We start from the raw sequence: 27,049 nt of genomic DNA, 5'->3' as shown, positions 1-27,049 counted from the left end.
CTTCTGATTTCTTTTGTGTTTTAGATTTGAAATTAGCACAGAAAGCCTTTTGCCAGCTTTTAATACAGTCAAATAAATGCGTCAACTCCAAATAAGTAAATAAATACATTTGAAAACTACTAAACAGGAATCATCAAGTCAATAAAGCGCTTAAGATAGTTAAAAGGAAACATTGTTTTTAAAGGCTGTTTTGAACTTTTACATATCTTCTTCTTTAAGTTCTTATAGGATACGAAGGTTCTTTTGAGTTACATTTTCTTTACACTAAACAGTTTCCTTAGGAGCATGATGCTTCTGAAGCAGAAACTGTCCAGTGAAACTGAATAAGTGTACAAGGGCCTGTTTTCACCCTGTGCTAATAAAACACTTTGGTGTTTTAGAGTTAGTCATATCAGTATGGGTAAGTAGCTACAAATTTATAGGTTGGTAGTTGCTGGTTGGATAATTTTCAAAATTATCATCAAATTCAATTTCAAAACATCATCAATGTTTTCCTTATAAAAGTATGTCTGTCTCCCTGCCAAGTGGATAACTGAGCTAACGGGTTTTTTGTATGTTTTTATTCTTCATTTCTCTAGCCTCCAAAACTCTTATAAATAGTATGCTACGGGACCCTTCTCAGATTCCAGATGGAGTTCTAGCAAATCAAGTCTATCAGGTATTAATCACAGTTGTCTTTTTTTTTTTCTTCTTTTTTTTTTTTTTTTTCCTTTGGCAATGCTGTTGTCTGCCTAGCAGAGTAAAAGATTTTAAACCTCATTTAATTACTGGCATAGTAAACTATCAGTGAGGTCAGGGTGCACCGTAAATGGCAATGTGATATTTGTGAGAGGAGCATTTCACTTTTTAATAGCTTGCTTTTATAGTGAATAAAAGCATGCAGGTTTTGTTTTCTGTGATTAAATCTGAACAGCATCTGATAGCCTTTTTGAAGAAAAGTAATTACTGTTTTTAAGATACTGTTTAACTATAATGGTTTTGTAGTTGCCCATCACTATACTACTACTCTTATTTGTCTGCAGTGTACTGTGAATGACTGTTGTTATGGACCACTGGTGGACTGCATCAAACAGTATCCTTTCCCATAAAATTTTAGGTGCACAATTGACGAGCTTAGACTGTGTGGAAGAGATGTGTCTAGCTTTAACCTGACATAAAGTTCTGCTTCACAAAACACGTTTCATACTCCTCTGTTTTACATTCAATCAGCTAGAGGGTCACTGCAGAGCTTTCTCTTACACTGTTTAACAAAAATCAGATGGACCACGGGAAGTTGTCAGTTTGGTGGCTACACGTTCGTATGTCTGATTGAATGTCTTTGGTTTTGATTAGTTGAAATGCATGTCTGGTTTTCTATTAAGACTAGTTGACCATGCTTTGAGCGGTGGAGTTGGACTAGATGATCTCAAGAGACACCTTCCAATCTCAACTATTCTGTGATTAAACTAGTAAGTTGCATAGATAGTGGTCAACATTATGCCATTGCTTTGTTATAAATGTGATTTTTAATTGGAATGTTTTCAAGTGCAATTCAGGTGTGATTGACTGGTTAGTATTTTTAAACTCTTATCTTAGTGCAGTTCTTTTACTTGCTCTTCTTAAAGGGAATGGAATGCAGAAAAAAACCCTGTGTAGCTTGAATTTTAGGGGATTTTTTTTTTTTTTGGTAGTGTTGAAATGGTTAATTAGAGATACTCAGTATCCAGTGAGAATACTGGCAGAACTCCACACAGCACAGAGTATTCCAGACTAAGATTATAATTTTTTAGGAATGATCCCTGTGACCCCAAATCTGTTTTAATAAAATCCTGAATGAGTAGCTCTTCTGTTTCAATCTGCTATTAAAGGAACAATCTCAAAGTCATGGTCTGCTATCACTGAGCAGGCTAGCAAGGCAATTCCCTCCCAAGTCCTAGAGAAACCTTGCATAAATCTGTGAGTGCAGTTTGGGGGAAGATCTTGGTTTCGCTGTACAGTTGCAGGATAGGAAAGCTACAGTGATGTTTAGTTATGCATGAAAAACAACACTTCTTGTAGTTTTGATACATGTGGTGGTCACCCCTTGAAAATGCTTCTTTCCACTAGAAATACCTGCCTGGTGTCTACTACAGACTCAGTCCTGCTGCCATTAACTTTAACAGCAGCAGGGAGAGCTTTTATTGTATTTGTATTTTGAGGTTGTAATCATAATTCTAAGTATTCATTGAGACTCTCTTCAACATTAAACACAGCTCTCTGAAAGTGGCTTAATCCGATAAGTTACACTTTTGAAAGGGTTGTTGATCACTAATTTTTGTATCCAGAATTTTAAGATTAATGTTTTGTTGACCAACAATCTGGCTATAGTCTTTTGAAAGTGTTGTGTTTAAAAGTAATAATAACACATATGTAGAATTATGAACAGTTTTTAAGAATAACTTGCCTGCCGTTTAAAAAGGTCTTTTCTATCCTGCTCAGATTCTGACTCAAGTGAAGTTATTGAATACGCAGTGGCATCAATAAGAATAATGAGGAGTTTTTCAATTCCATTTCGGTGCAGAAAAGTTTAATACTAAGCTGTGCGAGTGCATTATCTGCAAGTATGTTGCTGAATTAGATGTTAATTTTGAGGTGCATAAAATAGTTAAAAATCAATTTAAACTTAAGGTTTTAAAAGCATAATGTCTTTTGAAGGATTGCATATTGATTTTAAATATAACTATCTAATTGTATATGCATGGACTAAAGTATGAAGTCAACCTCTTTGTAAATGCCAAGAGGCTATTTTTCAGTAATAGTTCAGATGCTTACGGGAAACTAGGCTGCTAGATTGCATGAGTAGAAAATGGCTTGTGAGGTTATTTACAAGTTTTGCCCCATGGTCATTGCCATACATCAATAACAGGTATTATTATAGACTAAGTCTAAGTGTTTCTGCTTATGGTGCATTATAAATTCTGTTCGCAGTATTTTTCTTACATTTTTGCTGTTCTTCATTTGCCCCTTTTATTCTGTAACTGCTAGTAGAGTTTAACATAATATATAGTTTCAATTGATAAAAACTGTATATATATATGAAAAGATTCTATACGATTAGGTTTTTTGCTGTTCAGCATAAATTAAGTAATTAACTCTAATGGTAAAGTGATCTGTAGTTTAACTATTCAGATGTTATTCTAAACAGAATTAGGAACTTAACTGGTTTTAATGTAAGATCCTTTCTCATGATGTTCCATAAGATTATTCTTAAAAGCTTCCAGAATAGAACTTTGACCTCCAGGAGGATACGTTAAAAATATTTGATGTGGTGACTTTTTTACATATTGCTAAGAATAGCACAATGGATCAACAGGCAGGCAGTGAAGTGAAAAAGACTTCACTATAAAATATTACTTTCTGACATAAGTTCATGATTCCGAAAAATCAATTAAAAGGATGTTTTGTTACAGTAAGATGTTTCAGATGAATGTAGTGCCTATCCCTTTCAGAATATAAAGAAAAAAACAGTTTATTTCATTCTTCGCTGAATTAGAGTGAGCAACTGAAAAAGTATTTAATGACATGTCTTGGCTAACACTTTCTTTTAAATTCGGAGGGGAAATAAAGCAAAAATGGAAGTATTACCCTTCTTTATACTGAATAAATATGAACTAATGGGTCTTAACTTTGTAAAATGTGTGTTGATGATACAGTAGTCTGATTTTCACAAAGTGCTAAACGCCTCTGAAAATCCCTGTAAGGAATTTCAAAACTTAGAGTTCAAATCACTGATCACTTCTGAAATGCTCAAGTGAAGACCAATAAATTTTATCAAGAATTACTTTACCTGTGATGTTTCTCTGAATTCGGTTCTTTTCCAAAGTAATCTTCCATTTCTTAACCTAAAGCTATCAGCGCTATTGGGCATGAGCATGAAGTCTTGCTGCGAGAAATGCTTTTGGAAAAAAATCTCTCTTTCATAGGTAAGAATCTGTAGTAGAGACCAGCCAGTGAATCTTTAACTTCAAAGATTTCAGTGACTGTTTACTTAAGAAAAAAATAAGCCTCAACGCTCTTTGTATTAGGTAGTAAAGGAAGAGTAAAAAATGATTGATGCTGTACATGTTATCTTTTATTGATTTAGAACTGAGCAGGAACTCAGTTACCTAATACCCTATATATACAGCACATGCACAGTCTTGCAATTAATATTTTATAGAATAAGTAGCTGAAAAAAATGCTTTAATATCTGCTGCAGTATTACTTTTGGTGTCATGAGATATTAGCCATAATCTAGGCCTTATGAGACTTAGGAGGAAGCATAAGAAATATTAGCTTCAAAATGCTTTATGTATTAAAGAACTGCTAGAGGATTCACTCATTTAGCTTTCTGTGCAGTTTCTGCTGAATTTTTGCCCCCTGTCTCCCAACCAATGCAAGCGTTCTTTTCACAATCCTTATATTTAAAGTTATTTTAAGGATTAATTAGTTAGGAAGTTATTGTCTTTTTTTTTTTTTTTAGCCTGTATTACATTTCTCGTATATGAGTGCCATTAAAACAATGATTAGTGTTTAAAGCATCATTTCTCTTATTGTGATAATAAACTTAACAATGACTTCTTAAATCTTGGATTCCTTATGTGATAAGACGGTAATGATCTGCTGTCTTTTGTTAATGGTTCGATGTTGTACTAAATGTGTGTGATCAGGGAATTTTGCTTGTTTTTCCAGAAACTATGCTCACTCCTAAAGATATATTCAGGTTAAAATTTTTGAAACCTTAAACAAATTTAAGAAATTTGAAAGAGTATTAAGGTTTTTAAAAGGTTTGTCCATATAACGAAGGAACAGAGTTAGCATGCTCTTTTATTTTGGAGAAAAAATAAAAAAAACCACCCAGGAATAACTATTGCATACAAACTTGCAAATGATACCATGAAAATGCGAGTAGGTAGTTTTTCCTACTTGGCTATAAGAGCAAAGATACAGGTAATAGGCTTAAGCTGTAATTGCAGAGATGATGTTGTGTTAAAATACTAAACAATTCTGGGAACAATAAGTATAAAACAAGCTGCCAGGGAAGGTTGTGGAATCACCTTCGATGAAAAATTCAAGGCTAGACTTGACAGTCATCCATCAAAGCTGGTAATGAAATCAATCCTGTCACGATACAAGGCAATGGACTAGATGGCTCACTAATGGATCCTCAACCCAACGATTATCATTTTATTTGGCTTGTGCAAGCTTGTACAGTACACAAATCAGATTTAAATTGTAATGTTTCATGACCTTGGATAAGCATCAATTTTTTCTTTAGAAATAAGCTCTAAGGAATCTGTGCTGTCAAATCAAAATATCTAGAATGGGTTAACTCATTAGAATATAAAGATACAAATGAGATAGCTTAATTTATTGTTTACGTTTTATGTATACTGAAGTGTTGTTTACTCACAATTTAAGATATGTTAAGTGGTTGTATTTATTATTTCTGTGCATTGCACATGTCTCTAAGGTTCTAGGTGTGATTTTTTTGTTGTTGTTATTAAAAAAAAAAAAAACTTTTCTTAAGTATCTGCAAGAAGAACCCTACTGAACCCCCCCCCCCCCCCCCCAACAAAATCTTTCCTTCCTGAAAAATTAGTTCCAAAACTGCTTGAAGAATACCTCAGGAAAACAGCAGAGATGACAGCATTTTCTATAGGCCAACAAACAAATTCAGGCTTTGTTAGGCTATGAAGAAGACTGCATTCCAGTTTTAAAGATGGTCTAAGACTTAGATTGTTGTACTCACAATCCCATTACTTTTTAACATGTGTTAAAAGCCAGAATTCTTGCAGTTTCCATGTTAGTGTGCTATTCCAGTATACTATTCTTCAAGAATAGTAAGGTTTTTTTGTATCAGCTGTGTTCACCTGGGCAACAGGGAGTCGTTACAGGAGAAGAAAGCACAGTTAAAGGACAAAGTGAATGTAAATTGCCCCAGTATAGTACTGGAGCATGAAACAGCTTTTCAGGTCTGGGACGTAATTTGTGTGTTCTAGAGCAGTTAGCTTTCAAAGCCTACAGATCAGGTTCACGCAGAAATTGATTGGAAATCTATACAAACTGATGGTGTTTGCATTTTATTCATCCACTGTTCATGAGAAGCACATCATATACCACATCTTCTCTTCAGCAAAAACACAGCTCTCAAATCTTTATCGCTTTGCCTGGAGATTAAAGTGATCAATGGAAGCATTCTCTCAAAACAGGCTAACAGCTTCACTTGCCATACTGGGACATGCTGGGAAATTCTAGGTTCTATATCGGATTTTTATTTTTTTGTATCTTTGCCATGAATATATTAGGAAATCTTTGAGCTATAATGGAAAGGTACTGACTTTCGTCTGGAATCTTACCCTCCTTCGGTTCCCACCGTGATGTCCCTCAGTAGCAGTCTGGGTATAAATCATGAAATCTTATCGGCGTTTTCTGCTGTAATCTTAAATTTGCGGTTGCTGTTGCTGTTCATTCATGCACCAACAGAAGAATGTTTGGTTTCTTTGTTATATCCAGAGGCTAGTATAAGAACAATGATGTGTTAAATGGTTATGATTGAGTGTGAAGTTATGGTAAAGATGAAGCTGCGGTTTTGTTGGAAATATAAATTAATGGGGAATCTATAGACAAACTGCTTCTCAGTTTCAATGTAATTTTCAAATCTGAGTATCCGTAGATGTAACTGTCAAAGCTGCCATGGGCTAGCTTTCAAGCAGTTGTTAGATTATTCTCTTAATCCATGCAAGAGTAAAAGGTCTTTTAAGGTGCAGAATGCTACCTCTGCAGCTTCTGTACCAATCTGAAACATACCTGATCCAAAAAGCAAGAATTTATTTTCTTTTGGTGGGGTTTTGGTATTAAAAAAAAAAAAAAAAAAAAAAAAAAAGCTTGTGGTGATTGTGGGGAGTTTCTGTAATATTTTTTTTTTTTCCCTGAAGTTATAAAGCTTCAAAATACTTGAAGAAATGGTGATGTGTAATTATGTTCCTGCACATGATAGACAACTCACATCAATAATAAGCATGGTTTTTAACATATTTTCCAATGTTTATCACAATACAAAATGTTAGGAGAAACCAAGTGAAAACATTCAGGAATGGGTTTAAAAGAAAAAAGGTGTTCTTTTTCAAGCCATGCATTAGTATCAAATGATTTTAAAAGCAATCAGGCATCCTCGAAAAAAGAGTCTGCTGAAGGATATTAAAAGTAATGTTGATGCAAACTCCAATTCAGTGACTTGCCAAGCTGACCTATCAGGAAATGTTTTTACATCTGTCCTGGTTTTCATTGGGGTTTTTTAAGGTACATTTCCCTGAATTTGCGATACTAGCATTTGTTAGATGGGAAAGAAAAGACTGAACTTTCTATTGCTATATTTGTGTTCTTAAATAATGAAAATTTCAGCTAGGACATCCTGTTGTCTTTTCTAGACTGTGTTAAACAATTATGAGCAGGTTACATTTAAATAGAGTTGGATAAAACTGGATTGTTTTTTAATTTTTATCAAGATTAGAAGACTATATAGAACATTAATTTGGTTTTATATTATGGCATAAAACTCTATTCATAGGTTCTGTTAAATTAGAACCTTGTCAATCTTAACATCTTTTACCATATACCTGGTAGTCTGAGTTGGAAAAAATAGCCAACAATCAAGTCTGTCTCCAAATCCTGGAAAAGTTTAGTAGCTGATTGGGTGATGTGGTGGAAGCGTTGCACTTCAAAAACTTGTATTTATAATATAGTGTGCTTACACTGAAGAAACACACTCAAATTTCAAAAGAAATACTACAGCTATCAAAAAGAATGAACAGCTATTGCAGTTTACGCTTAAGGGAATGTACAACTTTCGAAAATTACTCCTGTCTCACTTTCAGTATGAGTTCACTATCCAAGAGAAATACTTCAGGCTTATATTCTTCAACGAGAAAAAGGAGGGAAGTTTGCTTTAGGCACTTTTAAAATATTTTGATTTCTAAGAGTGCATGATTTTCTTGTCATTAAAATGTTACTTGGACTCAAACTGATGACCTTTCAGGGTATGCACAAAGTATTCTAAAACTGAGTTCTGAACATTGGCTGTGAAACTACTGTCCTAACCTGATAAATGGATTGGAAATAAGCTACCCAACAGTGAGAATGGACCATTAATTTTAATCAAAGGTGATGTAGAAAGGCGAATGGGATGCATGACAATGTCAACAGCCCAGTAGGTGTTAAGGGGCTACACAGCCTTACTTGTTACTAGGTAGTGCCATTAGTTGAGCTTGGGTGAAGACAGAAAGCCATGCCTGGAATTGAATGACCAGGTCACTCCAAATTCTAATGGAGAAATGGTGTTTCAGAAATACCAATGTAATGGTATCGGAAATCAAGGACAATAGTTTAGAAAATATTAAGGGCTTGCATGGGCTTGCCTTTTCTTTTTTTTCTTTTCCTTTTAAAGGAATCGTCTTTTGTCCTTTGTGGTTTTATCATGCTCACTCATTATTGTTTCTTGAAATATTCAGCTCTAACATTTGCCAGCCATAGAGTTGTATAGTTCATGTTAACAGAATTTCTAAATCTTTGTATGTTCTGAAATTGGATAAATTCTATTGAATGGAGGATGCAAGAGAAACTAAATTTGTGGCTTCTCTCTCCTTTAATAAATTTCTGGAAAGAAAGGATTTTCTTGTTCTTTTTTTAAAGACTTTATGCTGACATTAAAATAAAACCAAAAGGCGGCTACAGTATATCCACATTTGTGGTGTTGGTAGGATTAATCTTAACAGCTTCCTAATGTGAGGAGACTCTTCTTTCAATCAGTGAATATACCTCTTTATTTTGAATATTTGGGGGTTATAAAATACTGTATGACAGCTTGAATTAATGATGTTTATAATGAAGACATAAAAATGCAAGGATGACAAAGAAGCATTTTTATATCCATGCTTCAGGTTTTCTACAAAGGTTCATTTAATCTGACACAGCATTGCATGCATAAGAAAGATATGTATGACTGCATTAGTAATTCTTGCACTCTTATTTAAAATAAAATTAATTATACTGCTGTCTACTTAATCGAATAGTTTTATAAACAATAGTTCTCATTCTCTGTGTATAGCTGAAGATCAGCTTCGTGCAAAGGGTTATGACAAAACACCAGACTTTATTTTAGAAGTGCCAGTAGGTAAGTCTTTTAAAAGAATTTTTATTGGTTTATTTTGTGTAGAAATGTTCATGCTAAAATATTATGGCTACTTAAATGAAGTATATTATAGGATACTACAAATCAGTCTCTTTTTTCAGTAGTTACCCAATAATTTTAAGAACTTCTAGTTTGGCTCTGAGAGGTTTGATCATACATAGTATTACCCAGTGTTTCCTCTTTGGTTTTTGCATGTTTTTGTCTCATTATCACAAAAAGAAAAACAAGCAACAATAAGAACCACCCTACTCCCTCTAACCTGATCTGCCCACTGTCTTTATGAACTGAACTCTGAAATAATTGTCTTAAACTTCTAGACCCAATCAGTCCAAAGCGGTCTTAAGAGTAATACCATTACACCTATAAGTCATTGCATTAAGGTTTGTCATTGTGCAGTAACTCTTTTGCCATCACTTTGCCTCCAAATACAACTCTGCAGTTCTCTGTTGTTTTTTAAAAGCCTGCATAGCAAGACGCAAGAAGGAATAAAAGTAGGTATAAAGGTCGTGTCAAAGTTCATCTACAGTTTCTGGTCTTGAGGCCATGTAAGGAGGTAATCAGATGACCTAGTGCCTGGACCATGGAAGAAAAAACATCCATGTTGTCCAAGTGTAAAGGATTATTAATCATTTTTTGTAAATTGACCTTCACGCTAAAAGACTTCTGCTTCACCTCCATAGAACACAGCACCTATCTGTGCAGATGCCTAACATTGTGTCTGTCAGAGCAAATAAGAAAGCTGAAAGCACTGTATAAAAGTCATATATATGACTACTTTTTTGTTCTTCTTATTGGCAGCGGTTGGAATTATTACTGAGATAACTGACTTGTACACTGGTATAAGGAACTGAGTGTGTACTGTAAAATGTCTCACTACTCAGAAGTTCTTGAGATACTGTCTTTCAGCACAATAATCTGTTATCCAATAGATAAACAACTGTGTATATGAGAGTCTTCTGAACAGGTTTTAAAGACTTTCCTTAGCTCAATGATGTTTGTATTCCTAATTACATTTCCTAAAAAGAAAAATGGTAGTGATGTTAATAAGAGGTTATATGTAGAAAATAAAAATGACGTTGTAGCTGAACCACACCATATTTGAAACAGTGAGATTTGGCATCCTGATGATCTGCAATTCACTCTTGTCAAGCCACACTTGGAGAGTTTTCAGTTAATTTCTGTTCCTTCACTTCCATACCTCTTATTTGTGGAGGGTCTCAGGAAGCTACCAAGGACTTGAGGGGGTGAGGGAATGGTTGTTTTTTATCAAGTTTAACGTTAGCAGGGTAGATTGTGAAATTACAGAATCACTGATTAGCTGAGGCTGGAAGGGACCTCTGGTAGTCATCTGATCATCAGGGTCACCCATAGAAAATAAGAAAAGCAACTAGATGGATCTAATTTTTTTAATGCTTGAGAAGGGAAACTGGGAAACAGCCAAAAGAATTTCTGGGTTTGTAATATTAGGGTTAAAAATAACCATTAATTTGTTTGCATGGATTTGTCTCTAAAAATCTGAATGGTGATAATACGTTACTTCATGTTACTTCAGTCACTTGAGATTGGCAGGAAACAATTTTCTACCCGCTGTCTGACCTGCACTAAGGTATTCTCTTCTTCATGACTCAGTACGTAGCTAGGAAAGGCGAATGTTTCTTAGAAATTGCTTCTCAACTGACTACACAGTTTGTGCCTCAGCTAGTTTATCTCCTGGGGTCTAAAGGTGTTGGGGGTAGGGGGAGGATGCAGTAGTATAGGCCTACACAAATTAACTTGGTTACTTATAGCAGGGTACTGGTGGCATATAGAGCTTAGTGTGGTGATTTCATTAGTTATTTACCCAGATTTCCCAAGTAATTTTAACAGTCTGTGATCAATCATGTGCTGCCATAGCCTCTTCTAACCTTTCTGTATTGCGTTTCTGGGTTTGCATGCTGTTTAAGTACCTCATTCCAGGTCGGACTTAGGCTAAGATATACCCCATATTACTTTTTGGGGAGGAAGAATGATCTTTTAGAGTGGTTCTCGTGATTTTTCCTGCAAATTTAGGTTGTCAAGTCCAGAGAGGACTTTCCTGTAACCAAAAAAGATGATTTTATTAATACTAGAAATTCACCCCTGAAGAAATGAGGAAAGACGTGAACCAGAGCAAGTCCCACAGCATTGAAAGAAACAGAAATTCAAAATCACATTTTCTCATATAAGCCTTCTCATTCCTAACATCTTTCTGGTAAAGCATTATTGGTTTTGCAAAAGCAAAGAAACAGATATAGATCTATGATAAACTTTCTTGCCATTCTCACGCTTTCTACTCTGGATTGGCGAGAGGTTTCTGGATTTAGCAGCTTAGCTAACTGTTCTTGTTATTCACCAGAAGTTTTCAATTCCTTACTTGACAACTCCTTTCCAGCAAAGTAAGGGTGAAAGTAGGATGTAATTGCCCCTTAGTCTAGTCTCTTTTTCTTTACGTTCTGTTTGTGTTAGAATAAATGGAAATATCTAGAACAGAGTGTAATTAAACTGAATTTGATATAATTATCCATTAAAATATTTTCTGGTACTTTTTTAAAAAAGTCTTATGTGCATATTTGAAAGATACTTTTACAAATATGTAATTCTGTTGCAAGCATGAATTATGTGGTAGACTGGGGGGTAAATGGGATATTCCCAAACACTTGCAGGCTGTTGGATTTGATTTTCAGAGTTCACTTTATTTTCTGCTGTCACCCTAGCTGTTGAAGGACACATAATTCACTGGATTGAAAGCAAAGCCTCATTTGGTGATGAAAGTAGCCACCAAGCCTATTTGCAGGACCAGTTTTGGAGCTACTGGAACAGGTACGTTGCTGTTATCTTTCCTTATAGATAAATCAGACCGCATTTTCAAAAGAAGTTACTGGAAAAAACACCGATAACTTTTGTATTAAGCCATGTGAACAAAATACATGTTACTAATCTGGCATTTTGAATGTCATTAATTAGAATGTCAAGTTGGAATACTGAAATATTTGTGAAAAATTCACGTCAATTGCTAACATGCAGCAGATGTATATGGTGATTTTACAATGATGCTAGATGACAGAATAAGTTACTTTGGTACAGAAGTTATTAACAGAAGTTACAGACAATTTTTTCAGTACCTGACTTTGAAGGAAGATTTTGCTGCAACATTTTGTAACACCTGCAAGGTGCCAAATTTGTTATAAAATCTTCACAAACCAAGTGGGCTTTGTGTGTAAAGAACTTTACTGCTCCTTGTCATTGTATCTAGGACAATATTGTTTCACTGTTGGTTTTTTAATGAAGTATTTTTTAATGTTATTTATGTTTTAAACAGTAACAACAATTATCTTCAAGCTAAAAAATGTAGTGTTTGCAGGAACACGAGGAGAGAAATGAGTTATGCCAGACAGAATTTTTTAACGTGTTGATGGTATTGGTATAAAGATCTTTTCTTTTAAAGATGTTTAAAATAGTTCTGCTTTATTCTTACACAGGTCGTTATTGTGTATATTTATATAGCTTTCCGTGGTACTAGAAGCGTCCTCACTGGAGGATTTTTCTTTCAAAAAAAGCCCTAAAGGAGGTGCTTTATCTTCAATTCCATTTTTTATGTGGTGGAAACCTAAGCAAGGCAAGGTCGTGAGTAAGTGAGATAAATGAAAGTTTTAATTAAGGTTTTTTAAAAGCATAAATTTAGAAGTCTTTAGTGTTCACAAGAGAGCATCAATGAAATCTGAGGCATAGTGGGGAAGATGGCACAAAGGTGTGAACGTGCAACAAAGACAACGTGTGCCAACATCAGAGGCTAGTCTGGTGACTGTTAGTATTTCAGATAAATATGGGCAATGCCAGGGTAAAAATAGCTAGCCTTAGCTTGGGAAATACGTTAAAGGCAGATTCTGTGGGAGGCAGCAGAGAAAGGGAGACCAAAGCTTGAGAATAACATCGTCAGAGTTTGGAATTATGCTCTGCAGCAACATTCTTGATAGCCATGAGAAGGACCTGCTCTTATTTGACAATCCCAGAAAGCAGGGACTTGGAAAAATTGAATCAAGATAATGGGAACCTCAGGAAGACTGTCAGTTGTTGGATGAAGATACTATACTACAGGAAATTTGTGGAAAAGAATTTGTGAAACTTATAACCAGACTTATAACAAGACTTAGAAAGAAGTTTGAGTTTATACAATATGTAGGCAAATGGTGAGAATGGCAGGAAAGATACGGATGCAAATGATGCTGAACATCCACATCAGTGTAAATAAGAGGAGATGGAGCAGCTCAGGCTGCGAGGAGGCCATTAGATGTACTGACTGAAATCTTTTCTGAGGAGAAAGGATACGTTTGAAGGGATCCATAATGGTATCAGAAAAAACAGCTCCAAGAAGAGAATTTTAAGTAGATAACATGAGCATACAGATACTAACTTGAGATGAGGTGAAAGTTGAGCAGACACGTTGAAGGCACTGATCCATTTGTTGTTTGCAGTAAAATTGCCATTGCAAAGGTGAAGTTGTAGTTTCTGCCTTTTTTTGTGCTGAACAAAATGACTATCCACGTTTTGGCTTGAACTATAAAATGTGTAAAATATTTGAGAATAGTGTGTACCATTTGAATCTGACATTTCCGAGAGAAACTTCTCTTATGCTTTTATCAGGAAACCAAGCCATAGCTAACTTCATTTTAATTTTATCATGTACTAGTAAATATTGCAACTTCAAAAATGGAATTAAATCTCTCCCTGAGCTGTTAGTCAAGTACCTTTAATGTTACGAAAGCTAGTCTGGGTTGATGTGTGAATCAATAAGACTGTTTTGGAATTAGCTTTGAGATTTTGCCAAATCTTCTGTTATAGCTGTTCATATTGAAAACAACTACAACAATTGTTGATTCTTAAATATAGTGACTTTATATTCATATAAAGGAAACTAGAAATCTCCTTAGTGACTGCCCAAATCTGGAATTTAGTGGTAGGTTAACTATGTAAATTAGGCAGATTTCTGTGGGTTTTTTTTAAAGAACAAATCCTATTAGTTTTAATTTTGCTTGGCCAAACTAACAGTATCACAACATCTTCTGAAATGAATTCTGAGTTACTGCAGCTTCTTCTAATTTGACAATGGGGTTAATGAACACTTGTTGACAGATAAGGTTGCATTTGGGTGAGACAGTTAACTTTCATTGCTTTCTGAAAGGACACAGGTGTAGCTGCACAAACTGTGAATCAATTTGGTATGATTGAATCAGCCTATGCAAGGATCTCTCAAGTCAATTCACTGCACCTGTGTGTCTCCTTTCCTCTTGAAGGAGGAGTCACTTGGAGAAGCATCAGCAGTTCGCAAGAGAGATGTCATGACACTCAGCTGATAGTTTAGGGTTTTGTAAACCTGATCTGTTGCTTGAACTTAAAGCCGAAGTGAAATTGGAGAGAAAACCTGTAACATCACCTGTTAGATGTGGATAGACGTACGTGTCTAGATACGTTGAAAGGAATGAAGGTGAGAGAGCTTTTTTAGAGCTTTTCCATACAGCTTTTTTATTGTTTGCTTGAAAAGTAGGAGTGAGACTGGAAAAGTTTCTAGTTTTTTTTCCCCACATCTGTCACAGATGTTAAACTTAATTCTGTACACAATCTGACTGAAAGCTTTGAACATAGCTGTGGTTTGTTTGGTGTTATGTGTGTATTTCATTAAATTCTGTACTCTGTGCTAACTAAGTCTGTGAGTGTCTTAAATTGGTCTGTACTGACAGGAAAGAAATGGCACTTTCTCATTTAACAGAACAGCTCCCTAGATGCAGTCAACCATGTCTGTTCACCTCGGTGCGAAAGAACACCTTTTTATTACTCCGAGTTCTGCAGGGACAGCTTAGCAAGGTTTTTTATGGCTCATACATCAATGGTATTGTTAAGCAATTTTCAGTTGCAGTGCTGTACTGCAACCTCATCTTCAAATTAAGCTTCACATTAAAAATGTACAAAGTGTACCTTGTCAGTGGGTTTGCACAGTTGTAATTTAAGGTGCGGTTTAGATATTGAGAATTTTCAATAATAAAGAAACAGGAAAAGGCAAGTTTGGTCTTGCATATTCCCAGCCTGATTTTGCAGAGTGATGTTTTAGAAAAAAGCTATTTTATATACTGAACAAACTTAGTATAAAATGATTCGTGTACTTGCAGAATCTCTTCCCTCAATGTGTTTGTTCCTTCAAAGTGGTGGCATCCACTGAGCTGCCTATAGCTTTCACTGCCACTGGGTAAACAAGACAACTGCATGTGCAAAATATAATTGCTTTGTACATGTGTAGTAGATACCACACTTCTCATTGTTCACTGGCCTACGTTGATGTATTTCTTGTAACCGTGAGGATAAAAACTGTTGAATAGTCTGTGTGACCAAAGGTAATTTGGAGAGCATGAGCAGGATGGAACACAGATTGTAGTTTAAAACAGGGTCTGAGAACATGCTGTAAATTATTTTGGGGTTTAAATGAATGCTGCTGTTTCTTTTTTCCCCATAGTGTCTAATTTTATAATTTTTTTCTAACTTTAATTAAAAATTGGAGTCCTGGCTGTAAAAGTCTGTTAGTCAGAGCTGATAGGCATGACTCCTGTTTTCGAAAAGGCATATAGAGATCAGCAACACACGGTTTGAATAGTAATTAGTGGGTGCACTGTCAGTGACTTGCTGTAAGAAGAAATAAACTCAAATACAGTAATTTACATTTCCCATCTTCTGCAAGCCTGGCGAAGACATATGTACATTCTGGAATGTAATTTCTAGAGAGTCCCAGGAGAAAGCTTGACGCCATTATTAGCTAAAGAAACTTTACTATATGTGAGGAAGACCGTAGGAAAATGTCATATTTGACACTGATATTAAACTAAAGGTAATTTCACATAGTGAAAGAGAAGCATTTCATCTTCTCTTTGAATAAGAATGGTAAGTCATCCCTGTACTAAATTCCTTCCCCCATTTGCTTGTATTCTAAATGTTGTTAGCCCTGTGCTTCTGCTTTTTTGAAAGAATAAATAGAAGCAAGTTTCCCATAAGGAATTTTAAAATAGTAACCACATTTTTGGGAGCCTAAATTCATTATTAAATGTGTTGTTAATTACTACATTATGTCGGATCTTGAGACTGCCATTTATAAATAACAGTTATAGTAAAATTATCAGAGTCCTGTAGATAGAAAAGGTATTTATTTCAGATAAACGTGAACAGAAACAATGCAAAGGATTGTATTCCAGTCACAAACAAAGCCGATGCATTCTTAGGGTTTCTTGGGAAGAGTGTTCTGTTCAAATTCATTTGTACTTGACTATAAGGATGAATCATACGTGAGCAAAGGCTGAATCAGAACATCAGAACGATATGCATTTTTTTTCTGTTCAGCTGTTTAAAATGGTTTGACGTGTTATTGTGAAGACTGTTTAAGTAATAATTGTTGTCTGATTGTAGGTGGTTGGGGAAGAGGGAGTTATGCTGTGGGATTATGGATGTCTGTTCTATACCAAGATCAATATTCTCCAATTGCAAATGGTTTAAAAAGTTGTACTGGTGAGTTGAAAGCCAGTGGTATAACAACTTGACTTGGAGGAAACCTTGGGAGTTGCATTTGTCAAGTGGCTAGGAAAACTGTTCATGCATACCCAGTATCCAAAGCTTCATTGGCAGCCCAAACATAAAGAACTGAAAGGTCATTCTTCTTCTTGCAGTATGATGGTTTGTTGACATATTTTGACACACTGGTACAATGCTGAAAGGTTTTGACCTTCCTGCAACACTGAGGGACTTAGGGTTTGTTTAGCTTGTAGATTTTCACACATGCTGGGTTTTGCTCTGCTCCCTCCTGGCTCCACTTGAATTAGTAAATTAATCTTAAACAAAAATGGATGTAGGTAGAAGAGAGAGTTTATGATGATTTTTGCCACTTAGGACTATATATAGATAAGTTTCTTCAAAAGTAATTCACTTTTTTAAAATTTGCCATTCTAACTTGCTAACGTTAGTAGCACTGAGTAAGATACATTTGTTTATAGAAAAGAAGAGAATCAAAAGCAGTGAAGAGTGTCGTTTTCTGCTAGTTTACTGATTCAGTAGTTTAAATTGTGAAGATGATAGAATTCTGTGTTCTCCTGTGAGATAAACTGAGATACGTGTGTACCCTCACACACATACATACGCACACATACACATACACAGGCATTACCTCTGCACTTCACAAATGTTCTAGATACATTTAGCTTATTTCCAACAGCATTTGACAAGAATCAGGGTTATCTTTATTTCATGACACATGAACAGTATAGAAGTCAACATGTAGTTTATGAAAAATAAAAGTGTTGTTTTACTTTAGAGCTAAAGTAATGTTTTTAGATTTTACCAGTCATCACCTCTTTAAAAAAGTGATTGAATAACAGAGCACGAAGACATTTTCCATTGAGACCATGGCTTATACCTAGAATCGCTGTAATGTTAATTATTTGGCTGAGCATTGTAGGTTGTTTTATTTTGTATCAAAACTAATTCACGTCAAAGCAAAGAAAGAACAGACCATACTATATTCATATTAGCATTTACATTTGAATGATTGATATTAATTAAGTATATGTTTTCATGCATTGTTCTCCGTAGATATTGTATTTAATATGGACATGAAATTGGGATTTTCCTTATAATTCAATTCTATTACTTAAACCTCTTTCACTGCTGGATTGTTACGTTCTCAACTTAAAAAGTAGTAAATGAAGCACTACGTAGCTTTGTTTAAATTATTTTTTCCTTACATTTTTCTGCACTGTCTTAAATATTATCGTGTCACAGGAGACTCGTGTAGTGCAGATAGAGCGTTTTCAGCTTCCACACGCATTACTGCAAGGCTTCAGCTCCAATTTTCCTGGTATTTCTCATTCAGATTAGACAAGCATCTAAGTTTATGTACGATAAGAGCTGACAGCATAGATCCTGCTATGCTTGCCAAAGGCCTGGTTGCAGACACTCTACTATGTCAAAGAATGTCAACCCCCCACAGACCTTACCTTTCAGAATTCCTTGTAATTTTTAATTGACATTTACATCTGACATTTTCAATGTATTTCTTAGTGTTGAGTCTTTATCTATCTAGTAATAGCTAAAACCAAACCAAGCCAAAGCGAAAAGAATCCCTTCCTGTAAACTATGATATCATGTATTTTTTATTTAACAAGGTCAAGTTGCTGGGCTGAAACTCAAGAATGACCAACTCCCCCTTCCTTCGTGTAATTCTATATTTGCTAGTCTAATCCCTTTCAAATGACAATTGAGGAGGGTGGTAGGAGTATAAAGCAAAGTTTAACTCTTAATATTAAGGAACAAAGCAGAAGTACGTTATTATTCCTACATCAAGCACAGAAAGGATACAGAGATTTCAAGGAAATTTTAGGAATGCTAATAGAGATTTTCCTTTGAGCCAGGTACTTGAGTATTGAAAGTGGTACCTTCATACCTATATTAATGCGACGTATAAGTGTAAACGGCCTAATACTGCAAATGACGTGAAGATGGCAAGGATGTAATTTAGCTGCATGTTGTCGTGGGTTGTGCTTCCTTGCCTTCAGAAATCCCAAGTTTTCATTTGGTTTAAAATACTACAGGCCTAATGAATTGGTATGAGCATAATTATTCATCTATTAGAAGTTAGAATGAAAGACTACAGTTGATCATAAATGTCACAAAGCAAAGAAGTAGAAGAAGCATTTTGTCACAAATAATGCTGCTTTTCTTCTAATTAGTTAATTTACATTTTACAAATTAAGGGCAAGATTCAGACGGAAGATAATCTAGTAGCATATCATAGCTTTACTGACCTGTATTTGTATATGCCAAATTTAAGTTAATTAGAAATGTAGATGCTGTTTGTTTTATCTGTCAAAAAGCTCATCTTAAAAAAAAAATCTAGACACACTTCTTCCCCCAACATTTATCATCTAAATAATAGTCTTGCCAAGATGGCAGCCTCATAATAAACTCTTTTCAGTGGAGTGATGGGTAATGAAGCTTGCTTGTGAAGGCAGCGAAAAATGTTGTCTAGCCAAATGTGTGAATATGATGGCTAGAGAATCAGTGGACTTTCTCAGTCATCAATCTTTTTAGTAGCCTCTTATACATCTGAATATTTTGATAGATGATCTAATAATTGAGTTATCTATCTTTCTAACTATCAGAGTTGCATAAAAATTATTCTCACATGCTATTGAATATTATATATATTGGACATCCAGTAAATTTTTCAAAAAAGGTCCAAGAGATAGAGGAATTTAGTTGTGTCTTAAGCAGCCTTTAATATATTAAATGATAAACTACTATATATAGAATATAAAACCATTTGTACCAATATAGGAAAAAAGTGACTAATGTCAATAGCTGGTTACAGATAGGACTCACGGGAAATAAAGCACGTAAAAACGTGAGACTGGTGAGGCCAGTGTACGAGCTAAGAGAAATTTGAAGTCTAAAATGAGTAGATTCGGTAGTCCCTGGCCGGTTAACGGACAGCAGTCACATTTACACACAGTTGCACAAATTCCTTGTGTCTAGGAAATCTTGGCTTAGGCAAAAAGAAATACAGTGTCACTGTGGCGTCCCAAGTTACCCTTCAGCCTCTGTGAGGGCGGTTTCTCTTGATTGCAGATGAAATTGAAAAGTCCATATTGAAACCACCTACATTATGTTTGTTCTGGGAGATTGTACAATACGGATTTGTGTTGCCAGAGCCCAAGAACCTGCTTTCCTAGGACACTAATCTTGCATTAAAGGAGGCACTCGGGGTATTTGTGTAAGTTGCATTAAGCATGTCATCAGATGTGTCTTACTGGGGCCTCTGAGGAGCAGAGCAGAATGATTGTTGGTGTCTGTGTATTTTTTTTAAACACCACACTTCAAACAGACATAATATAATTCTTGACTTTGAATGTATTTCTGCTCCAAGGGTCAGGTAAAAATTATTTTAACAATAATAAAAAAATTTTGCATTAAGAATCTTTTTAATTCAAATATCTTTCCCCCCCCTCAGTGTCACCAGTTTATGTTCAATGACATGCTTTTCTGTAGATTATAAAGTGTTTCTTCTTGTAAATTTTTGAAAACTGTATGTGGGGGACTCATTTATTTAAGAAATGCAGTTATTCTGGATTACAGTATATTTTCATTTTTTAGTACTTTACTTGTAGGTTTCATAACTACAGCAAGGTATAAAAAAGTAAATTTTATGAATAGTTTTCCAGTTAGCAAAGTGGCATGACTTTCTCTGTTCAGAACTAGAGTGACCAGGGTACTTTCTTGAGGATATCAAAAAGTTGTTCACTCATTGCAGAATTTTAATGGAAGAGGTATCAGAGGGATCTGCTTTGTAGTTACGACCTGCTTAAAGGAGAAAGAGAAAGATGGATTTCAAGGAGTTGGATGTTATCAACGTTTGACAATTACTTTGTGAAAGTATCATTGGGCCTCACTGGACCTTGCCACTGCATGTGGATCTACAAATTTAACAAAGGTTTGGCTGTCTCGCTGACAGCAGTTGTGACTCTCATGCTTAGGAAGCGAAGTTCATGATGTTTAAGGGTTCTTATTAAACATGAGTAATTAGCTTGATACATTTTATGGACGCATAAGGCAAGACACTAAAATAAGGTGACTTGAGTATCAAAAATGTAAAAGCTTACAATAAAAATTTGGTTCTGAAGTTCCACACTTCTCTTGCAATGTTGCATCCCACATAAACAGTCTACCTTTTAGTTTTCCATAATGTTTACAATTTTCAATTACATAAGTATAATTGCACGTAAGCATAATTTAAACCTAGAACTAAGGCAGTAGGAAACAAATTACAAAAAAAAAGGTTAAATGGTTCTCTGTTGTTACTTCAGGTGTTTAAATATAAGAAAGCTAAAATTGCTTCTGAATGTATAAATTCATAAGCAATTAACTGGAGTTGATCAAAGCCAATGTTTGATTTTTCTTTACTATATGTGGCTTCTTCTGACCTTAAGTAAATTGGCAGTTATTCTAGTTAGTATTTGTAGCATGTCTGCTTGAGAACATACCAAGCTCCTATGCGTACACAGTGTTATACAAAGTTATGTGTATATTTGCGTGTATAATTTTAGAATGTTTATATCTTAATTTAGGAAGGAGATCTTCATTTCCCTCTCCTAATCAAAATAGCAAGCATCTGTGTTCCTTCTGGTTTATCATTTGATTAGCATGCTCTCATCCATCACTAGTCTGTGATATGAACATCAAGAAATCATGTCCTTTTGTTTTAAATGATAAATACGCCTTTGTCATGAATACTTACAGACATTCCAAGATTTACATCTGAATTGTCAAAGTGTAACTGCACAGCTTCTCTGATGTGTGACATTATTAGTGGAATAAAGAACTTCTTAATTTTTCATGGATAGGCTTTAAATATTGACATTACAAGGCTGGTTTAAAAATTAGTCCGTCATCCACTATTTTTCTAAGATGTGTTGTTTATCAACAAGAGACAATCAACTGCACGAGAGCCTCTGCGGACGTTCCTATTTGGATGGTCCAAGGCTGTCTCTTCAGGTTTCATTACTGGGGTCTGATGTCTAGTTAGCTCTTATCAAAACTAATGCCATCTGAAGTACCAGGCTTCCGGTGGTCACACAGCCAACAAGAAAATTTCTTCAGTCTGACTAATATTATTAAAGACAGTATCTCTTTAAACTTGAGCTTTGTTTCGGTGTCTAGGTCGATTACATCTTGTAAATGCATTTCAGTGAATGTTTCACTGCTTGTTTCAACAGATGAAATACATCTGAATTAAATTATATTCTGCACATTTTTAAATTTAAAAAATGGAGAAAATGCAGGTGTTTACACTAAAGCTTTACCACCATTCGTACTGTGTCTCGATGCTACTAAGGCAGAAAGAACTACTGTATTGCTGGCTTCTCGTTCTTGGAGTAGTACCGTAAGTTAAAATGTTTTTGAAAACAGACACCTAGATGGGGTTTTGTCAACTGTTTTATCAGCTATTTGTAACAAAAATTGAGCGTCGTGCAAGTATTTCATTTCGGTTTAGTTCCTACAGAAAGCAGGTGTTCCTTGAAATCTTTGGGTTCACTTGTGCACGATAAAACATTATTTCCTGTATTTCTTTCCTGGTGTTGCACAAAAAATTGTGTTCTGAGTTTATCACGCTTAAATTCATTTTGTGTTCTAAGTGCTGTAATGCTGAAATGGAATCTTTGAAATGTATCATTTCAAGATATTGCAATTTATAATATTTGAAATTTACAAAATAGTTCAGAGAGAAATTTAGCAAGGGATCCCGCAAAATGATTTAAGGGCCGACGGTCATGATCAGCTTATAATTGCAATATTTTGTAATATCACATATATAATACACTGCAATAGTTAGGGTTTTTTCAACTTTTTATTGTTCCTTACTTTAGAGACTTTGACCACAACATTTTGTGTAATTGAGTTAATTTGCTCCCACATTTGTTTAAATTATGAAGTCATGTAAAATTGATCACATTCTTTATGTCTCTTGAATTGGAATGTACTATTTACTTGATTTTAAAATATTGAAAAGTATACGTCTTTCAGGCTCTCTGTAGAAGAGTAATTTTGAAAGTATATTCTAGTTTATTTGTTTCAAAAGGAGAAATAGCTTGCATCCTTTGCAACAGAGCCCAGTATGTGAAGTGAGATTTTCTGGCATACGAAGGATGCATGTGAGTTTTTGAGACATAGAAGCTGTAACCCAACTTGAAGAAGACAATGATGGCAGTGAGCTTCTGTCCAGAGTTAATCAGCTGCAGAATTTGTAAACTGCGTATGTGTCAAAGTTGAAAATGTTAGCACTCTGATAGAAGCTTGAAAAGGTTAGACCTGATAAAAGCCATCAGCAGTTAAAGAAAGTGATTTATGGGAATGTAATGACACAAAATGCCTCATTTATCACTCATATATAGATAGGTTAAGGTTTCTGTGTCATACTTTAAAAACTTGACCACTTAGAATTGTCAAAATAGGTACTTAATTGCCCATCAGACATTTCAGTTCAAATTTCCTTTGCCTGAATTTTGGTGATTTTACTGTTTTGCTTTTCATATGGTTCTTTTTAAAGCCATTCATATTTCATATTTATTTCATATTTGTTTCAAATGGTATACTCAGTGCTCTGTTAGAACTTTTATTAGGTAAAGCTGTTGATTTGAGTGCTATCCAAATCTTTTGTTGATTTACAAATTCATTCAGCCTAACTGTAAGGAAAATAACTGGAGGTTTCATTTTCTTTTGTTTTATACCACTAATTCTCATCAAGAGTTTACAGCTTTCTAATTCAATCCTTACATTGCCTTTCCAAGCTGAAATACGAGATTAAAAGTGAGATCCATCAATCGGTTTCCAGTTCCAGTCACTTAAGTTACTGTTTATCTCCATACAAATTAAATTTAATCCAAAACTACCAGTACTGTTAAATGATCCTAAAACAGAAGAAAAATATCAGGAAAAATGCGCAGTAGTATGTTATCCTTTTGCTGGTTTGATTTCAGGATAACAGCAAGCAAGTCCCATAGATTTGAGACTTACTGGGGTTTTTTAGCTATCCACAGTTTCATCATAATGCTGATAAAAAAGTAAATGCAAACATGGGTAAATCCTCATTGGGGAATGATCTTTAAGATCATATTTGTAAAATAAAGCAGCTACTTTAAAGACATTGCATAAATACTAAAATACAGGTTCAGCTGTCGAAAGAAAAAGTGTGATAATGAAGTTTGTAAGGATTTCTTTTTCCTTAGCTACTTCTCTTTTTTTAAACTATTTTATCCTCTTATTTCTTGATTTTTATACAGAAAAGCCTGAACAGAATAATTTTAATTTTTAATATCAAAGAAACTTACCTTTTTGTTAGCTTTCACAATTTATGGCCCCAGTTGTATAGCATTCTGTTTGTTCAGCGATGACCTTCCAGGTTCGATTTAAAAAGAAGTCAGAAGCATTTGTCATGTCTGCTCGATCTTGTCCAGAGGTACCTATTGTAATTATAAAGGACTAATAAGGTTGTTTATAATATAACAGTCTGACAACCCTAAAAAATCTTCTGGAGAGCAACTTCTTTTTTTGTGTGTGTCCATCTTAAGGAAAAAAAAAAATTTGTAATCTTCTCGCTTTATGTTGCACTGTGTCTTTTCAACATTTGTTTGAGAAAGCATAAAGAACTTATACCTCAAAAAACTTAACTTAGTTTTAAAAGAGAAGCTGTATAATTTGCTCATTAGTAATACCTTTTGAAAATAATAATAATGTGGCTATAGTACAGTCGCACCCTATATTTAATTGGTGTGTATAGAAGTGGTGATGATGTACTTAGAAACGTTGCATTCCTTTCACAGTGTAAAAAAAACCTCCGCTTATTAACATGTCTGTTGCAAAAATGTGTGATGCATTAATATAGTGAGCTCTGTTTCTTAGAAAAAAAAAATTCAAATTAAATCTTGTTGTTTATTCTATTATAAGCATTATTAATGTACTGCTGTAAGTAGGTGTTATTACAGTGGTATTTTACATTATATGTCAGGGTTTTGTACAATTGACTTATGATCTTTTTTCCCTTCATGTGTCTTTGTCTTGCTTCTCTCCTCTTTCCTCCCCCATTTCATCATCATCCAGCAATACCACTTTTTTATAGGCATATATATAAGGTAAACAAAAACATACTAAAACCAATGGAATTTGAATGTTTGACAGAAATGTTTACCTCTCTTGTAGGCTATGTAACAACACTGTAGTATTGTCAGGCTCTCGTACATCATTTAAATACCCTTAGACAGCAAAAGCAAAATCTTGACAATTCAGTAATCTCATCATGTGGTTTCAAGAAGGCTTTTTTTCATATCTACAATTGAGACAAATTTATGTTGTATGTATTTATGGTCGTTAAACTCAAAATTGTCTCATTTCATTAATTTTTAACATTGTGCTCTCTTAATGACTATGAAGAAATGTATTAAAATGCCTTAATTATAGGGCTAGAAGAAGAGAAAGCACAAGTCTTTTTAGCATATGATCTTTCAATTGTTCACTAAAGGATAAAGAGGGCATTCAAGCGTGGTTTAGATAACTGTCAGCAGTAATAAAATGCAAGGTAGTTTGTAGAGCCTTTAAAGACCTTTCGGGGAAATAGATTTAATTAAAAAACAATAAAATGGACTTTTCATTTCAAAGAAATCCAAAATGTTATAAAATTTCTGATACTGTATTAAGAGTAATGTATGTTTTCAAGGATGAGGAAAAATAGCTGTGGAAATATTCTGCAGTCCCACACAGCAGTGATAGCTTTATTTTGTGTGTGTAGATGTATGTCCTTGCGCTTTTAACACAGAATATGGATAGCATATTAAAGCATACTTCAAATTTTCTTAACTGAGTGATTTTACCTGTTTGGGGTTCTTTAGTTTGTTTTTGTTGGGTTTGGTTTGGCGTTTTTTTGGTTTTGTTTTTTTTTTTTGAAATAAGGTGAACGTTTAGCTTCTTAATGTAAAACTATGTTATCACAATTACCCATGGAACAATATAACTGACATACTGGCAGAAGTTCATTTGCCTATTTGGTAGAGTCAGTAGGCTCCTACTCATCATAGGTGTCTATGTTATGTACTGTGAAAATACATTTCAAAGTATATTTCAAATTTCTGGTTTTTTCTTCTCATGTAATCAAAAATTGCATTTGCTAGAAAGGTTTTTGGTTGCGTGGTGTGTTGAAAAGTGTAGTTAAGCACTTGTTCTGCGCTATTGAGTTATACCACTTCTGGCAAACGAGGAGCAACTTAACTTGCATGTGATAAGCAGTGGTTTATAAACAACATTGACCGCTGTCTTAGAGTAGTTTTGCTCCCTTGCTTAGCCTCGTGCTTTCCTGAGGAAGTTTTTCTAATCTGTTTTCTCTCAGCCTGGTGTGCACACACATCAATTGCATTAACCAATTGGTTTGTCGTAGCCGAGTACCAAATGAATCTGCATGCAAGTTGTCTTTGTGTAGCAAGGTTTTTTACAGATAAATCAACTTCACCAAAGTGCATTTTCAGCAAATGTTAAAACTCTGTCTCTTTTGTAGTTGTAATTGCTGGCCCAAGTACATTATAAAACTTGTTCGTAATGAAAATCTGACTACAATATTTAGGGTCTTGCTATATCCTCTAGCAAATTAAATTTAGATTGTTAATTCATATCAGTGTTCACTTTATCACTAACTGATCATAGAAATGGAAAATCATCCCTGTTCTTGGAGTTGGTGATTTTTCTTTTAAGAAAAGTAAGGGTTTGTTTTCTGCTTGCACACATACCTTGAACTGGAGCACAAATGAATAGCACAGCCTCTGTACCATACACCGGGCAATGACCGTGTGAGAAGGATGGCTAAGATACTGCTGAAAATGTACAAATGGGTGGCACTGTTCTGCAAAAATGCCTTGCTGTTTTCTTCATTGCTGGGCTTCCTGAGGCTTGAGGGCTGAGAACTACCCAAACTACAAGAGCATCGCAGAGCACGTGCACGATTGGCTTTGGCAGCCTTTCTGTATATGCTGTGCATGTTTTTGAGAAAGAAGTGCCTCACATCATGCTGTCGTTAAACTCCTTTCTCTTTTCATCTTGATGTGTCCCTTTCTTCCCACTCACCCCTCCTTGTGTTAGGCTATTAGGTGGGAGAATGTTGCTGTAGAATACGCTCTACATTCTGATATTCTCCAATCTGCAGTTGATGGGCTCCTGCAGAATCGTTAGTTTTGATCGCTTTTGTTGGACTTGTAAGTCCAATAAAGCTCAAGTCAAACGTTG

The 27,049-nt window shown here is 34.9% G+C and overlaps 1 protein-coding gene across 3 annotated transcripts in view; it reads left to right on the top strand.

Moving 5' to 3' along the window:
• CDIN1 (CDAN1 interacting nuclease 1) overlaps positions 1-27,049 on the top strand; it is a 126,043-nt gene that overhangs the window by 51,418 nt on the left and 47,576 nt on the right. For 2 of the 3 annotated variants that reach the window (XM_082485508.1, XM_082485509.1), the window contains exons 6-10: positions 579-658; positions 1,023-1,072; positions 3,874-3,941; positions 9,104-9,169; positions 11,920-12,025. In XM_082485508.1, coding sequence (XP_082341634.1) covers positions 579-658; positions 1,023-1,072; positions 3,874-3,941; positions 9,104-9,169; positions 11,920-12,025 — 370 coding nt within the window. Of the gene's footprint in view, positions 1-578; positions 659-1,022; positions 1,073-3,873; positions 3,942-9,068; positions 9,170-11,919; positions 12,026-27,049 lie in introns of all 3 variants that reach the window. The other variant, XM_082485510.1, reaches the window with a different exon arrangement.

The sequence above is a fragment of the Vanellus vanellus genome (genome assembly GCF_965231255.1).
Source record: "Vanellus vanellus genome assembly, chromosome: 6".
In the NCBI taxonomy this organism is placed as follows: domain Eukaryota; kingdom Metazoa; phylum Chordata; class Aves; order Charadriiformes; family Charadriidae; genus Vanellus; species Vanellus vanellus.
Note: the sequence above shows the minus strand (reverse complement) of the source record. Positions and strands in the feature narration are given on the sequence as shown.